Source organism: Lactuca sativa, chromosome 5 (assembly GCF_002870075.4).
Source record: "Lactuca sativa cultivar Salinas chromosome 5, Lsat_Salinas_v11, whole genome shotgun sequence".
NCBI classification, from domain to species: Eukaryota; Viridiplantae; Streptophyta; class Magnoliopsida; order Asterales; family Asteraceae; genus Lactuca; species Lactuca sativa.
In genome coordinates this window covers 7844925-7861606 of record NC_056627.2, presented here as the reverse complement: position 1 = coordinate 7861606, position 16682 = coordinate 7844925, and the positions used below count along the sequence as shown (strand labels likewise).

Sequence of the window (16682 nt, the reverse complement as noted above, 5' to 3'; positions counted from 1 at the left end):
CAATATTGAAATTGTGATTGATGTAAAACTAGGATATAAATACAAAGTGTTTAACGTAAACATAGCAATTAAATCTTCTCTTAAAAATAATAACTTTTGTGAAATTGATTTCAATTGGTTATAATTTAGAACCTTTATTGAACTGATCTTTTTCAAAGCATATTTTTTTTAGCGACCTAACCTAAATTATATATCTTACTAGAAGTTATGACAAAAATAAATTAATTAATACTATATGAAATGATAAAATTTTGAACGGCATTAGCAACAAAAAGAAATCGAACACACAGTAAAAAGCGTAAGTCAACCATTAATCACTAACAATTAGTCTTAACAAAAAAACCATTCGTCTAATTAACCAAACCAAACCATTGACATTTGAGCTCCTATCTAATCAAGATCCTTGAGGCATTCCTGAAGGATATCAACGATAATTGCCATATCGTGGACAACAATGCCTGATGAAAGCTTGATTTGGATGATATTGTTTTCTTTGCCAACTGCTGATATTATAAGAACACCATTCTCCTTGCATTTATCAACAACATGTTGCGCTTCAACATCTAGCTCCACTGCAGCTAGAGGCCCGGATGCTCGTATTTCTCTTACATGACCTTTTCCTCCAAGTTTCTCACTTAAAATGTTTTTTTAAGAATATGCCTTTTCTTGTTGTGATGTCCAAAACATCGGGTCGGGCTATTAGTCTGAAACATTCTAAAACTCCACTGCATTCATCCGGGATATAATCCTCCTCGAATTTGCATATGTGGGCTTTCATTTTTTCATTCACCAAGACACCATGTATGGCCAAACTTCCAAATTTAACCATCCTTAGATCCGGCTTTACACCCAACACTTCGTGGGCCCAAAGCCGCCCAGTTACACCAAGCCCAGATTCAAACTGCAATTAATTGGAATTATAAGCATTCATATATAATTTTATACTAGTAATAACTAATTACATTATTTTACCTCATTGCGAGTAGTACTCCTGCTTTGTCACAAGCAGTCCTCAAAGACTGCAGCTGCTCTTGTTTAAAGTTGCATATCTCTCCATTGCAATATATGGGGTCCACAAAGACAAGAGCAACTTTTCCTTGAGAAATAAGTTTCTCTGCCTCACTAATATTATTGCTCCTCATGGGTGGAAAATTAGGACTAACCATGTTATCAGAGAAAGAGATGTATTCAGTTGGCTGAAACTTGTTGTGTGCAAAAGTTTGGAACATTCCTGCATATGTTAAGGCAGCCTTAATTGCTACTGCCTCTGAGGGGTAAAACCATATTGCTTCAGCAAATGAAGCTGATGCAACCACCTCTCCATCAAAATTCTGCAACAACCCAATTAATTTTAATAAAATAAAATAACCTTATATTCATATTTTATGTTTTAATGTTTATTGTTTCTGTTTGTAATAAATGATATGATAAGACAGACAGAAGACCTAGAAATTATGTAGAGATGATGAGCCAAAAATGTTTCTGATTTTAACATTCAACAAATCAGTTTAAATCCTAAGAGAGCAAAAAGAAAAATTGGTTGCTAGTTTTACATTTCACAGTTTGATAACAGACCTTCTTAGTGAACATGCATTCGTTGGCGTAGTGCCCAGGTTTTCCGCATTTGAAACAAGTGACCCCTCCGTCACACTTTCCAGAGTGCTTCTTCTTGCACTTGTCACACCACTTCGCTTCTGATCCTCCTCCTCTCGAACCAGATTTCAAAAATTTACTCTTCTTTCCGGACCTCGAGGATCCATCGAACTTCCGTTTCTCACCAACCTCGGCCCTCTCCAGACCTCTTTCCTTTTGTTGGGTCTCCACATTCTTAGCTGCTCAAACAGCTGATTTCAGAGTGGTTGCCATCTTGACTTTTGGGCTAAAGTCAGCCGGCAGTCCGTTTGCGAACTTCTCAATTTTGGAAAGTTCGGTTGGCACTAGGTATGGAAACAACTTCATCTTTTCCGTGAATGCAACAGCATAGTCATCGATGCTCATTCTTCCCTTCTTCAAATTTTGGAACTCATTGTTCAGATCGATCAGATCTATCTCTGAACAGTATTGCGCCTTCAGTTGTTCCAATAACTCATCGCATGACATTTTCAAAGCTTCTCCTCGCGGCATTGTATCTGCCAATAGCTTCCACCAGCTCAAGACTCCAGTTTTCAATTGTCTCACAGCGAAGACAGTCTTCTGCTTCTCGTTGCAGTCGCAGCTCCAAACACCATCTCCATCTCGGAGATCCAATCCATAATCTCAACAGGCTTTGGGCTTCCTGAGAGACTTGGTGAAATAACCCAAAAATACGACCCGGAAATTTCATTTTCAATATAACCAAAAATCATAAAACTGAGTATATCATAATAAGACCATGCGTTGCGTATCTCAAAACCATACTAAAATACTGTAACAAGAAAACTGTGTCACAACTGTATCAAAACATATTTAAGAAAACTGAGTCAACTCCCAGGATAAAAACTGAAGCTGTGGTGTGTGCGATGCCATCATCCCGAGCTCTTCCCTTTGTTTGCGGAAGTACCTGAAACCAAAACTGAAACTGTAAGCACGAAGCTTAGTGAGCTCCCCCAAACTACCACATACCATACAATACATATAAAGCACATACTGGGCCTTGCCCACTGCATCAGACCGAAGTCTGGAACTAGCTGCATCGGACCGAAGTCCGGAACTGACTGGGACCTTGTCCCCTGCATCGGACCAGAGTCCGGAACTGACTGCATCGGACCGAAGTCCGGAACTGACTGCATCGGACCGAAGTCCGGAACTAGCTGCGTCGGACCGAAGTCCGGAACTGACTGGGACCTTGTCCCCTACATCGGACCGAAGTCCGGAATTGGCTGATCATGGCATAGTATAACACATATCAACTATTATAATCACATATACTGCATACTACATCGGAACAGAGTCCGGAACACATAACACAACATGCTTGAATCACAAAGACATCAAGCACTCTAACTACTGCATCAGACCAAAGTCCGGGACTACTGCTAATTAGACGGGCCGGCATTGTGGCCGTAGACCCGTTCCTACTGAAAGGAAACTCACCTCGTGAACTGGCTGCTGTGTGTATGGCTCTGAAAGCTATCTGCTGCTGCTCCGGTATCTCCCCGGCTACAAGTCCATAAACACACTTAATCAAATACTAAACACTGCACTGGGGTAAAATGACTCTTTTACCCTTGGTCAAAGTCAACCCTCTCGGTCAAAGTCAACTCACAGTTGACCTGACTCGCCGAGTTGGGCCGCCAACTCGCCGAGTCTCTAATCTCATTTCACAACCCCACTCGTGGCTACTCGTCGAGTATGGCATCGACTCGACGAGTAATCTCTCGATCAAGAACTCAGACAATCTGCATCCGACTCGCCGAGTCATATGAACAACTCAACGAGCTGTTCTTGAGCTTAAGAAGATTGCCTTGGACTTGCCGAGTTGTATGAACGACTTGCCGAGTCCCTCCATTACTGAGTCTAACCTCAAACTCGCTGAGTCCATTCTACCACTCACTGGTCCTACTTGGCATCACTCGAAAAGGGAAATCAGGGACTCTCGACTCGACTCGCCGAGTCGCTTGCATGCAACAACTCAAAACTCGATTCTGCTTGAATCCAGTGCATAAAACTTATAGATCTGGACCCCCTTAACTCGATTAGCACGTAAAGATTCTATCTTTACGTGCCCATATGCATCCATGAAGATAAAATGGCTCAAAATCATAAAGAGAAGGCTAGATCTAGGGTTTTCATACAAGGAATCAACAAAAGACAATAGATCCGGGCTCTACAACTCCTAAATGAACAGATCCAAGGATATCTCGACCTAATAAGGCATCCATACCATCATAAGGCTTGAGAAAAGCATCAAACTAGATCTAGAAGAGTTCTAATGGAGGTTTAAAGCATAAAACAGGGGGAAATCCGAAGAATACCTCAAAGAACTCTGATTTGCCTTTGAATCTTTGCTCTACAACTCTTCTCCTTGCTCCTTTCTTCTTTTCCTTCTTCAAGCCTTCAAAAATTTAACACAAGAACACTTAGATCACTCAAGAACGGATTAGGGTTTTCTCACAGCTCTTTGAGGGTGAAGGAGGCGAGATTGGGGGCTATAAGGTGGCTTAAATAGTGAGCAACCCGGGGATTTAGGGTTTCTTTCAGACAGATAGACTCGCCGAGTCCAGAATATGGACTCGTCGAGTCTCCGGCTAACACGTGCTCGAAATCCCGTCCCTACTCGGCGAGTCAGGCTATGAACTCGCCGAGTCCCTCTTGCAAACTTCAAAATAAAAACCATGGAATCATCATACCGGAGACGGGTCGTTACACTTGGTGGTTTCGCACCCAAGAAATTTTTGTACATCCGCCTGTGACATCCCCAATTTCACGACCAGAAAAGACCGATTTGTTTATGCTTTGTTTTTAAAATCAGAGTAATCGTTTAAAGAAAACTGTTGCGGAATTTGTTCCCATAAACAAAAATATGATAACCATTTATCCAAACATTTCTCAAAGAGAATGTATTTTCATTAAATAATAAAACCTTGGGATGTCATGTTCGATACAGACCAAAAGCATAAACAATATAAAATAGACCTTACAATAGTTATTTATAACTACTGATCTATAATCCAAAATCTCTCGTCAAGTCCGCCAACTTATAGCCTTGTGCCATTACCTGTAATGAAAAGAAAACTGAGTGGGTCAGGCTTGGGAGCCTGGTGAGCATATAAGGTTTTCAACCCACAATAATATAATTATTATATTTAATCAGCAAACAATCAACCCAATTACCCATCCCCATTATCTTCTTAAGATTTTACCCAAAGAACCAACTATCCTTCATTCATTTATTCCTAAGGAATTGGCACGAAATCCATTGCTGCCAAAGTTTATTTATCAAGTACTAAATCCATAGCTATCAGGCGCTAACTCCATAGTCACCAAGGTTCACTTAACAAGCGCTAACTCCATAGTCGCCAAGGTTTACTCAACAAGCGCTAACTCCATAGTCGCCAAGGTTTACTCAACAAGCGCTAACTCCATAGTCACCAACTATCCCATCTACCCAAGTTCTACCCAACATTTTCGTAGATATAAATGCTTACACAGTTTAAATCATTTAACACTTGTATAAAACATCAATTCCACGCCCATCTTAAATAGACAAATAATATATAAACACATAACACGTATTTCATAGCAAATACTTCATATTTATGTGTTAGAAGAAAGTAACTACACACTCACGCATATAAACAACAATATACTTAATACACTCAAACCATACTTGTATTATTATCGTGTTTATGAAAGGTAGTATACACTCACTTGATTAGAAGATGATCGGACAGCACTACGGCTTATAGTAGTAGTATTCTTCGCTGGAAGATCTTCACAAAAACTGAACTTCTCGCGGGCAGAGCTTCGGCTCGGGAATCTTAATTCTCGGGATCTTCAGGACCTCGGGACTTGCTTCGGGGCTCGGGAATGATACCGGGGCTTCGAGGTACTTCTGGCACGCAAAACGATGCAAAACGGGAGAGAGAAGAGAGAAAAAGAGCAATTGAGCCGGCTGCCCTCGCATCCTATTTATAGGAGGCTGGAGCCTCGGAGTACGCGGGGCGTACTGGTCCGAAATCGTCATTGCTTACGTATCCGAAGTCACTTGAGTGCGAGGTGTGTCATGCTTCGCGGTACCCGGGGCGTACAGCAGTATGCTGGGCGTACTTCGGATGAGTCCGATGACTCCTCTTCGGATAATACCAAGATTTAGAATTAAATTTAAATATTAAATATTTAATAAACTTCGGAAATTCATATCTTCTTCATACGAACTCCGTTTTCGACGTTCTTTATATCCACGCGTAGGTGAGACTACGCTCTACAACTGTCGTTTAGACTTCGTCGGCTAATTTTGACTTTTATTTTTATTAATTATTTTTAGTAGGCCGGGACAGAAAACTTCGTTATAAATTCATAACTTCTTCGTTTGACGTCCGCTCTCGCCTAACTTTTCATCGTTTTTATACAATTAATGAGATCTTCGATTCTCATTTAGATTGTTTCGGCTAAAAACCACTCGGTCTCAAATCGAGTATTCGGGCTGCATACAGCTAAGTCGAAATTTCGAAAAATCATAACTTCCTCATACGAAGTCAGATTTGGGCGTTCTTTTTATGCATGCTCACGGTTTAACGTATTCTACGACTTTCATTTAGATTGATAAGGCTAAATATCGCTCTAACGTAAATTCACTTTTTACGTCGCGCTGTGTCGTGTCGGTCTCGTCGCGAAACTTCGACAAGTCATAACTTCTTCGTTATAACTCGGATTTCGGCGTTCTTTATATGTACGGAATCCTTGTAACATATACTACAACTTAGTTAAGATTATTCATCCTAAATAATCTTCTATTAAAAATTCATTTTTGACGCTTATCGTCTCTAAATTGACTAGCCTTGATATACAGGCGTTACACCGCCTATCCTTGTTGTTTCTCCCTTTTGGGACATCCCTTTGCTCACCTTGAGTCCGTACTTGACTCACTTGGCGGATGTAGTTCCCTTCCTCAGATTGTTCGGGAACTGGCTCCGTCGGTTCAACATGTATGGTAGGTTCGTCCCTATTTTCGTGGAGCATCTGTCTCATTTCTTCCATTTGTTCCGCTAGCATAGCCCGAATCATGGCTTGAACTCCAGCCATGGTGACTGGCTCAGGTGCTACTTCTTCTACAACAGGTATTTGCTGAACCACTGGGGGTTGGTTCCTATCTCCATTTGCGTTCACGTTTCCGCTACGGGTCCTTGCCATCTTGATCTATACACCGAATAAGGTGAATTTAGATCTTTGATGTTCAAATCATCCTTATCTCTCCGAAACGTTTACATGCTAGTTTTAATATCGTACTCGTACGTTTAGAATCCTAAACACATAAGGTTTCTAGATCTGGTCGGCAACAGACCATAGATCCGAACAAATAACAGCATATCATGCACAAAGCATTTAGCACATAAAATCATTTTAGGCACAATTCCTAAAATAAGCTAGTGCTCACACCTGACAATCATCACTTAGCATTCTAAGTTTAAGTCTAGAAATCCTACAAATTCCTAGTTCGCTTAAACTAATGCTCTGATACCAACTGTGACATCCCCAAAATCACGGCCAGAAAAGATCGATTTTGTTTATGCTTTGTTTGAAAATCAGAGTAACATTTTAAATAAAAGTGTTGCGGAATTTGTCCCAAAACAAAATATGATAAAGATTTATCAAAAGCATTTCCATAGAAATGTATTTCATTAAAAGACTTGGGATGTCATGTTCGTATAGATCAAAAGCATAAACAGTAGAATATAAGCCTTACTACATTATTTCACATCTACAGGCCTATATCCGTAATCCCTCGTCCAAACATCATATTTATGCTCAAGCGCCACTACCTGTAATACATAAAACTGAGTGGGTCAGGCTTGGGAGCCTGGTGAGCACATAGGGTTTTCAACCCACAATAAATAAGTTTATTAATTTCATCAATCAACAATAACCCGATTACCCGTTCCCGTTATCCTCACTTTACGTCCCTAAACACCTATCATAAGGGACCTAGTCTAAGGATCATCATCGGGATGGACACTACTGCTAAGGGGATTCCTCGGCAATAAATGTCCTAAAGGCAACCATGTGAGGGATGGAGTACACCGGTGAACACATCGTTCACAAACACCTACAGGTTGCGAGCCTGCTAGTGTTCCACTGGACCGTCTAGAAGAGTCTGTGGTCGTCATCCATACTCCGCTAGATGACAGAATCAACAACATCAACATCGAGGCCTCTCATCATTTTATCACACATCACCTATTACATCTACCCATGTTTTACCCCAACATTTTTGTAGATATAAAATACATATACAGTTCAAATCATTGAAAACATGTATAACAATCTTCATCCAACATAGATAGCAAGTATTCAGATAATATGCACACATAGCACGTAGTTTATATAAAATACTTCATATCTATGTGTAAGCTGAAAGTAACTATGCACTCACCTGGTAAGGTGGTGACTCGGCACTCGGACAGCACTTCGTTACTTAAAACAATTTTTCCTTGACCAAAACCTAGTATTAATACCACTAGAGTTTAGTTTTAACGTTAATCGCGACTAATTAATAGTCTAGCTATTATTACTATTATATAAGCGTTAAATAACACTCAATATAACTCATAATAATAGCCCAAATAATTATTTTAAGGTCCTAATAATGTTACTATAATTAAATAAAAGCTATATTAAATATAGTATAGGCGTAACTCACTTACAACGGGTTTTTATTAAAAACCGGGCTTCGCTGGAGCAGCGTTTCCGAGCCGAAAGCTTTTCTTCTCGGAGTCGTCGGGCGCTCCAGGGCTTTCTTCTTGTGATAAGGAGGTTCCCTAAACTTGGGAGGGGTTTAGGGAGGTTAGAGATAAGTTAGAGAGAGAAAGAAAGGTTTGAAGGTGTGAGGAAATAATGAAGAGTTCATCTCTTATTTATAGGAAGTGTATAGTAAAGTAGTCTCCAAGCTTCGTCCGTAACTTTTGCATACGAACTCCATTTTTGTCTGTCTTTTTACCGTTGAGTTCCTATTAATGAGATCTTCAACTTTCATTTAGACCTTGTTAGCTAATTCTCATTCTATCTCGGATTTACAAAACTGTATCGAATTCGCCGCGCTCGAAAAGTAGAGACTAAGCTTCGTCCATAACTTTCACATACGAGCTCCGTTTTTGTCTGTCTTTTTACCGTTGAGTTCCTATTAATGAGATCTTCAACTCTCATTTAGACCTCGTTGGCTAATTCTCATTCTATCTCGGATTTACAAAACTGTATCGAATTCGTCGCGCTCGAAAAGTAGGGACTAAGCTTCGTCCATATCTTTCGCATACGAGCTCTATTATCGACGTTCTTTATATACACACGTTGGTATTTACGAGTACTACAACTTTCATTTAGATCCCATCGGATAAAAATCGACCGATCTAAAATTCAGATTTCGGGCTGTGTACTGCTATGCTAAATCTTAGAAAAATCATAACTTCCTCATACGAAGTCAGATTTGGGCTTTCTTTTTATCGATGTTCTTAGTTTAACATATTCTACGACTTTCGTTTAGAGCACTAAGGCTAAATCTCGCTCTATCGTAAATTCACTATTTACGCTTCCCGGTATCGTGCCGGTTCTGTCGCGAAACTTCGACGGGTCATAACTTCTTCGTTATAACTCGGATTTCGGCGTTCCTTATATCCCCGAAATCCTTGTTTCGACCACTACAAATTTATGTAGATATATCAGGTTTATCTCACACTTTAATTTTAACGCTTATTTTTATTCTTTATTAATTATACATTTATAATTAAATAATAAGCACAATAACACACATAATTCACATAATACTCAAATATTTCATCTTTATTACTTCAAAAAGAGTTACAATAGTTGACCTAGACTATTACATTGACAAATATGCTTAGCCCTGAAACCCGGGCGTTACGCGATTGGCCTCTCAACATAATTCAGGCTCGTGTCCACCTGAATATCCTCTAGTGGTACTACTGCCGACTCGTTGGCTATACACTTCCTCAACTGAGACACATGGATGGTATCATGTATCTGGCTCAACTCGGCAGGTAGCTCTAAACGATATTCTACTCTGCCCACCCTCGCGGTCACCCTAAAAGGACCAATGTACCGGGGCCCCAGCTTGCCTCTCTTCCTGAATCAGATCACTCGGCAGGTAGCTCTAAACGATACGATACCCTCCCATCTCGTAAACGCCTCAATCTTGGATGGATCGACCAATATCCCATTCTTGTTAACGAGGTTTCCCAAGAACTTGACCTCTCGTAACTAGAAATCACACTTGGAGAATTTGGCGAAAAGCCTCTCCGACCTCAATACTCCGAGAATTTCTCTCAAATGATCCTCATACTACTCTTTAGATCTCGAATATACCAGAATATCGTCGATGAACACGATCACCGACCGATCCAACATCAGCCTGCACACCCTGTTCATGAGATCCATGAACGCTGCCGGTGCAATGGTGAACCCAAAAGGCATCGCCACGAACTTGTACTGCCCATAACGAGTCCCGAATGCCGTCTTCTGGATATCTTCATCCCGCAGTCTCATCTGATGATATCCATACCTCAAATCTATCTTGGACAACCAAGACGCTCCCTGCAACTGATCGAATAGATCATCAATTCTCGGTAACGGATAACGGTTCTTGACTGTCAACTTGTTCAACTCCCGGTAATCAATGCACATCCGGTGTGAACCATCCTTTTTCTTGACAAAAAGGATCGGCGCTCCCCACGGCGAGCTACTCGGTCTAATAAACCTCTTTCCCAGCAGCTTCTGAAGCTGCGAGGATAATTCCTGCATCTCTGGCGGCACAAGGCGATAAGGCGCCTTAGTGATAGGCGCTGCCCCCGGAACCAAATCGATGCGGAACTCCACCTGCCTCTCGGGAGGCACACCCGGCAACTCCTCGAGAAAAACATCCGGGAACTCACACACTAGCGAAACATCATCAATCGAACTCGGTCTCTCCGCAGCCACTCGTGTATCCATCACATAAGCTACAAACCCGCTGCAGCCCTGCTGTAAAGTCTGTTTCACTCTAGCAGCCGAACAAAACGCTGACCCACATCGGGTACCCTCGCCATACATCGTTAGCACTCCCCCATTAAGGTCTCGTATCGTCACTATCTGCCACTCGCATTCTATAACCGCCCCAAATCGGCTCAAGCAATCCATGCCCACTATAACGCAAACGTCCCCCATCGCAATCGGGACTAGATCTATCGAGAACTCAACACCGAAGATCTCGAGTACACATCCTTAAATCACATCAGTCGCATATACCGCTCGCTCGTCGGCTATAGAAACTCGCAGAGGCCAGCTCAACGCCTCTCGTCGAATACTGATGTGCTGACTAAATGCTAACGACACAAATGATCGACTCTCACCCGAGTCAAATAACACCAAAGCAGGTACAAAATTTACAAGAAAAGTACCTACGCATACCACAATATAAGCATAAATCTTAAACTCAACAATAAGAAATAAAAGGATACATACCAGCCACGATGTCGGGCGCTACGCGGACCTCCTCCACTATCAACTGGAAGGCTCTCCCGCGAGCCTTCGGTGCCTCGGCCTTCGTTGGCCGGATCTCAGTAGCTCGGGCAGTCGGTGCAGATCCCTGTGCCGATCCCTGTAGCAGATGTGGGCACTCTTCCTTCAGATGGCCGGTCTGGTTGCAATGAAAGTAAACCGAGAATCCCTTAGGGCAATCCCTCACATAATGCCCCTTCTTCCCACACTTGTAACACACCCCAGCTCTTCACACCCCTTCGTGACTCTTGCCGCACTTCCCACAAGTGCGGCTCTTCGGACCTCTAAATCTCGAATCAACGGGCTTTGCCCGCTTGGCAGCCGGCTGAGCCTCCGCCGGTCGTCTGTCCCTCCTATGAGACTCGGCCTCCTCCCTAACCTGAGTCTCCAGCTCAATCTCCCTATTTCGGGCATTTGCCTGGAGCTTAGCAAATGTCCGGTATGACGAGTTCACCACGAACTCATGAATGTCCCTCCTCAGTATGCTCAAGTATCGGATCATGCTTGCCTACTCAGAGACACATGCTCAGGGCAAAACAACACCCTCTCGTGAAACATCTGTGTGATCACCATCACGGACTCCGTTCCCTGCTTGAGGAACAAGAACTCCTGTGCCAACCGTTCCCTCTCTATCGGGGGAACATACTCATCCCTGAACATGGTGGTGAACCTCTCCCAGGTCACCGCTGAAATCTCCACAATAGTGAAATCCGCCGTCACAAACTTCCACCAGTCCTTTGCTCCCAAGAGAAGCCGGTTCATTGCAAACCGAACCCTCAGATGCTCCGGACACGAACATGTGTAGAAGCATCCCTCGATATCAGAAATCCATCTCATCGCAGCAATCGGGTCTTGCGTCCCATCAAACTCCGGTGGCTTCGTGTTGCTGAACTCCCAGAACAGCAACGAGTCACCCCCCTGAGGTCTATTAGCAGCCACAGATGTAGTCGCTGCAGCAGCCACAACCTCAGTAACCGCTGCGTATCTCTCATCGAACATCTCAATCAGAGTGGTCTTGATAGACCCAAACATATCTGGTATCTCTGCGCGGATAACCGTAACCACCTCATCGTGGATCATCTGACGAAGCTCCTCGTTACTCACGCCGCTGGTCTTTGGTCTGTGGTGTGTCACAACCATGATGTCTCTGAAATTCAAAATAGAAATATTAGAGAGTCGCTCGAGTACACTCACACTCGACAACTCAACCCTACTTGTTCCTTAGTATCCTAAGGATTCTTACTTGGACTGCTAAGTAGTACGGGCCCTATACTACCTTCCACACCGCATTAGCATTCACCCCAAGTCCTCCTCCTAGGATCCCAATTCACAAGTACTATATATCTTGCTAAGCATAGGCTACCTTTCGGCAGATCACTTATAAGCTCCTCACTACTACCTACTCGCACTCGAAGTATCTCATAGTAGCAGTAATCTCCTAGGCTAAGGCATCACAAATCAGGCCACTCTAGTCCTAGATATGAATACCTAGCCTACTCTAGCATGCATAGCATATCACATAATATCTCATAACACATAATGTAAGGGTATTTTGGGAAATCACCGTTCCGGCACTGGTTGATCGTACACACTGTTGCGTTCTGCCTTTCTCAAAATCTTTTACTCTTTTAGAAAAATTGTTTTTTTTTTCTGAAAATTTTCCTCAAACCCTCGGTTTGAGTTCAAATGTGCCCGAAGGTGCATCCGAATCCCTCAAACCAAGACTATGATACCAACTTGTAACGACGTGAAAATTAAAACAAATTTTCATTTTTCAAACAACATAAAACTATTTCAATATTCTCAATCTCATGTTCAAAAAATGTCATCATGATAAAAACATATCCCAAGATCATAAAATAAATCCTCTGCCAGTGTGTACGGATCATGCCGACGCCTTCCCGCGATCCTCACTAGTACCTGAAACACATAACACTGTAAGCATAAATGCTTAGTGAGTTCCCCAAAATACCACATACAACACATATGCCACTCAAGGCTATAACACTGTATGAACCTCCGGTTTATGTGTCTCAGTGGGACCCTCCAGTCCCGTAGCTCGTTGACCCTCTGGTCCGGTCATAGCTCGTTGGACCCTCTGGTCCGGTCTGAATCGTTGGGCCCTTCGGTCCGGTCTATATCGTTGGACTCTCCAGTCCAGTAAATATAACATATAGCATACATATATCACAAGGCACATAATCTCAAACATACATAACACATAAGACCCTTCGGTCTGCACATAGATGCCACTCTAGGTAATGTATAATGAGAAGACTCACCTCGTATGAAGTCAGATAAACTCTCGTGCTCGATAACCCGACCTAGCCTCCTCCTATCAACATAATAACATCTCTAATCAATATCCTTCCATAACCTCATCTCTAATAGTGGGTAGAAGACCATTCTACCCTTCTCTGACTTCTCTTGAACCAGCTTGACCAAACTCTCAAGGTCAACTAAAGTCAACTCTAGCCAACGGTCAAACTTTGACCAGACTCGTCGAGTGCACATGGGTGACTCGGCGAGTCCAAGCGTGTCCCCTGAATCCTTCTAAGGTCTCACTCGACTCGTCGAGCAAACCTTCCACTCGATGGGTTACCACTGGTCATGAATCGCAGTGCAACCCCGACTCGACTCGTCGAGTCCCCTTATGGACTCGGCGAGTTCCTTCCATGGCAACACTCAAATGACCTTCTAAGGTTAGATCTGTTTCTCTAACCTATAGATCTGACCTTACCCTACTCAATAATCACGTAAAGGTCCGACCTTTACACTCATGCAACATCCATAATGCTTCTTTTGGTGCAATAGCCTCTAAAATGGCAACCTAGGTTCACATCTCTAATGGAATAGCATAAAGCAGGGAGGTTGGGGCTCTCTAGACCTCTCAAGGTCCAGACCCAGAGTTTAACACTCAAAGGGACATCATAAGCATCATATCTAAGCCTATAAAGGATACAGAAAACCCTAGATTCAAGGGTTCTACACCAAAACAGAAAAGGTTCGATTTAATACCTCAAAGATGGAGTCTCCTTGCTTGAAACCACATAATAACAACCCCCTTGACCTTGTTTTGCTAGAATCTCCTTCTTCTTTGCAAAAACCACACCAACAAGGATTAAAATAGCCCTCCTTCACACACCACACGCTCAAGCTCACTAGGGTTTCTCTCTCTGGACTGGTAGCTGCAAATGAGGGCCATAAGGTCCCTTAAATAGGGCACAATCCCGAGGATTTAGGGTTTCCACTCACAGTGCGGACTCGTCGAGTCCACCTATCGACTCGTCGAGTCCGTTCATTAATCCAGTCAGCAAATCGCGATCCTACTCGATGAGTCTAGGCGTCAAATCGTCGAGTCCCTCCTCATAACTCAAAATAAACAATTAAATATGGTACATGGAAATTTGGATGTTACAATTCTCACCTACTAGAATCAGACTTCGCCCTCGAAGTCTCATTCTGCAAACAATTCTGGGTGCTGCTCCCGTATCTCCGCCTCCGGCTTCCAAGTCAACTCGGACCCTCTCCGATGTTGCCACTGGACCTGAACCAGGGGCACATCCTTGTTTCTCAGAACCTTGATCTTCCGATCAAAGATTGCAATTGGCCTCTCAACATAATTCAGGCGTCCACCTGAATATCCTCTAGTGGTACTACTGCCGACTCGTCGGCTATACACTTCCTCAACTGAGACACGTGGAAGGTATCATGTATTTGGCTCAACTCGGCAGGTAGCTCTAAACGATACGCTACCCTGCCCACCCTCGCGGTCACCCTGAAAGGACCAATGTACTGGGGCCCCAGCTTGCCCCTCTTCCTTAATCGGATCACTCCTTTCCAAGGAGATACCTTCAAGAGTACGAGAAGTATACGAAAAAACATACATACTAAGAACAAGTATCACTAGAAGAACAAAACAAAAGTTTTAGATATTGGACACTACAGTCAAACCTAGGCAGTTATGTAATCATATCTGGAATAAATATAACCTGATCAACTATATTTATTTGAGATACGACCAACATGTGTTTGGGAGTGATAGTGGTGTTGCAACGAGTCTAAACCTTACCTAACTTTATATAAAAAGGATCTTTAGAACAAAACATAAAGATAAAATACTATGGGAGTATTTTAGGCACTATAACAAACTTATATGAAAACTAAAAGACCCTTACTTGCAGGTCTATAGTTGAAAAGTGCATGCTTCCAGGGTTATATATAATTAGGATCTTATAGAATTAGAATTGGTGATCTTCGCTGTACTACCTGTTCCTTGTTTGGTTGTGGTTTCATAGTAGGATCACCTATTCGAAAGTCTATTTGATCTCGGTTATATACAAGTTACATACACTGCTTGATTATAGGAGGACCCAGTTTGGATCATTAATAACTTCAGAAGAAAGGTTTTAATTAATCTCATAAGATTCTCTAGACATTCCCATTCTCGCACGAACAACCTAGATATATATAGCCACTCCACTACAACCACCAACAGGAAAGTCAAGGAGGAATAAGAGAGGATTCATAAAGTGAATTCCGAGAAGGAATCATACGAGGAGACAAATCTCCTACTAGGAAGTGGTGGAGATTAGTGATAGAACCCGAAGCATGAACTATTAAGGTTAGGAAAACCATGAGAAAGTCTAAAGATAACAAATCCCCACAGCTGAATTCAGGGCCATCATAACTAAGACAGAAAACACAGGAAACCACTCTCAAGGCGTGCAAGGTGGTAGAGCACCCTATACGTCACACTAATAACTAACTAACTAATGTAATCTAGTGGGTTAGTGATTACACTGTTCACACTATGTGTTAGGCTTATCGCCTTTATCATAAGAACTAGTAACAGTAAACCAGGTCACAGAAGTTCACAAAGAGGGTAGTCATTATCAAAAATTCATAAGTCTAATTTTTCATAGACCTCTGTTATGAATTGCTTCAAGAGTCAGAACATGATACACTCAGAACTAAGATAAATTTGATTCAAATAATACTCGACTTGTAACCACTAGGGACTTACCCTCGTTTCAACTTTTAAACCTTATGGTAGAATGATGCCACCAAAGAAGTCGAACAAAAACAAAAACAACACACCACCGCCACTACCTCCACATTATCCCCCGTTTGTCTTTCAGGCGGCAGTAACAGCCGCAGTGACAGCTGTCATGACTTAAATTCGTGCAAGTGGTACCGATGGATCGGGTAGTGACACCAACAACTCTAACCATGGACACAGAAGGGAGTGCTCGTACATAGACTTCATGACTTGCGGACCCAAATCCGTCAATGGAAGTGGGGGATTCATCGCCCTAATGCAATGGTTCGAGAAAACAAAGTCGATTTTTGAGTTCTGCACATGCCCAGAAGGGAGCAAAGTGAAGTTTGTTGCCTGCACCTTCTCCGACAGAGCCCTTACATGGTGGAATAGCCATGTCAAGTATTGACCCTTCCAGTGGAAAACGCAGTGGGCTAGGAAAATCTAAAATAGATGA

The 16682-nt window shown here is 42.4% G+C and overlaps 1 protein-coding gene across 1 annotated transcript; it reads right to left on the bottom strand.

Moving 5' to 3' along the window:
• Positions 1 to 390: 390 nt before the first annotated feature.
• Positions 391 to 12324, bottom strand: LOC111897386 (acetylornithine aminotransferase, chloroplastic/mitochondrial). The gene is made up of 4 exons (XM_023893340.1): positions 12124 to 12324; positions 990 to 1331; positions 712 to 901; positions 391 to 614 (listed from the first exon to the last, which is right to left on the bottom strand). The coding sequence occupies exons 1-4, from the start codon at positions 12322 to 12324 to the stop codon at positions 391 to 393; spliced, it is 957 nt and encodes a 318-aa protein (XP_023749108.1).
• Positions 12325 to 16682: the final 4358 nt, after the last annotated feature.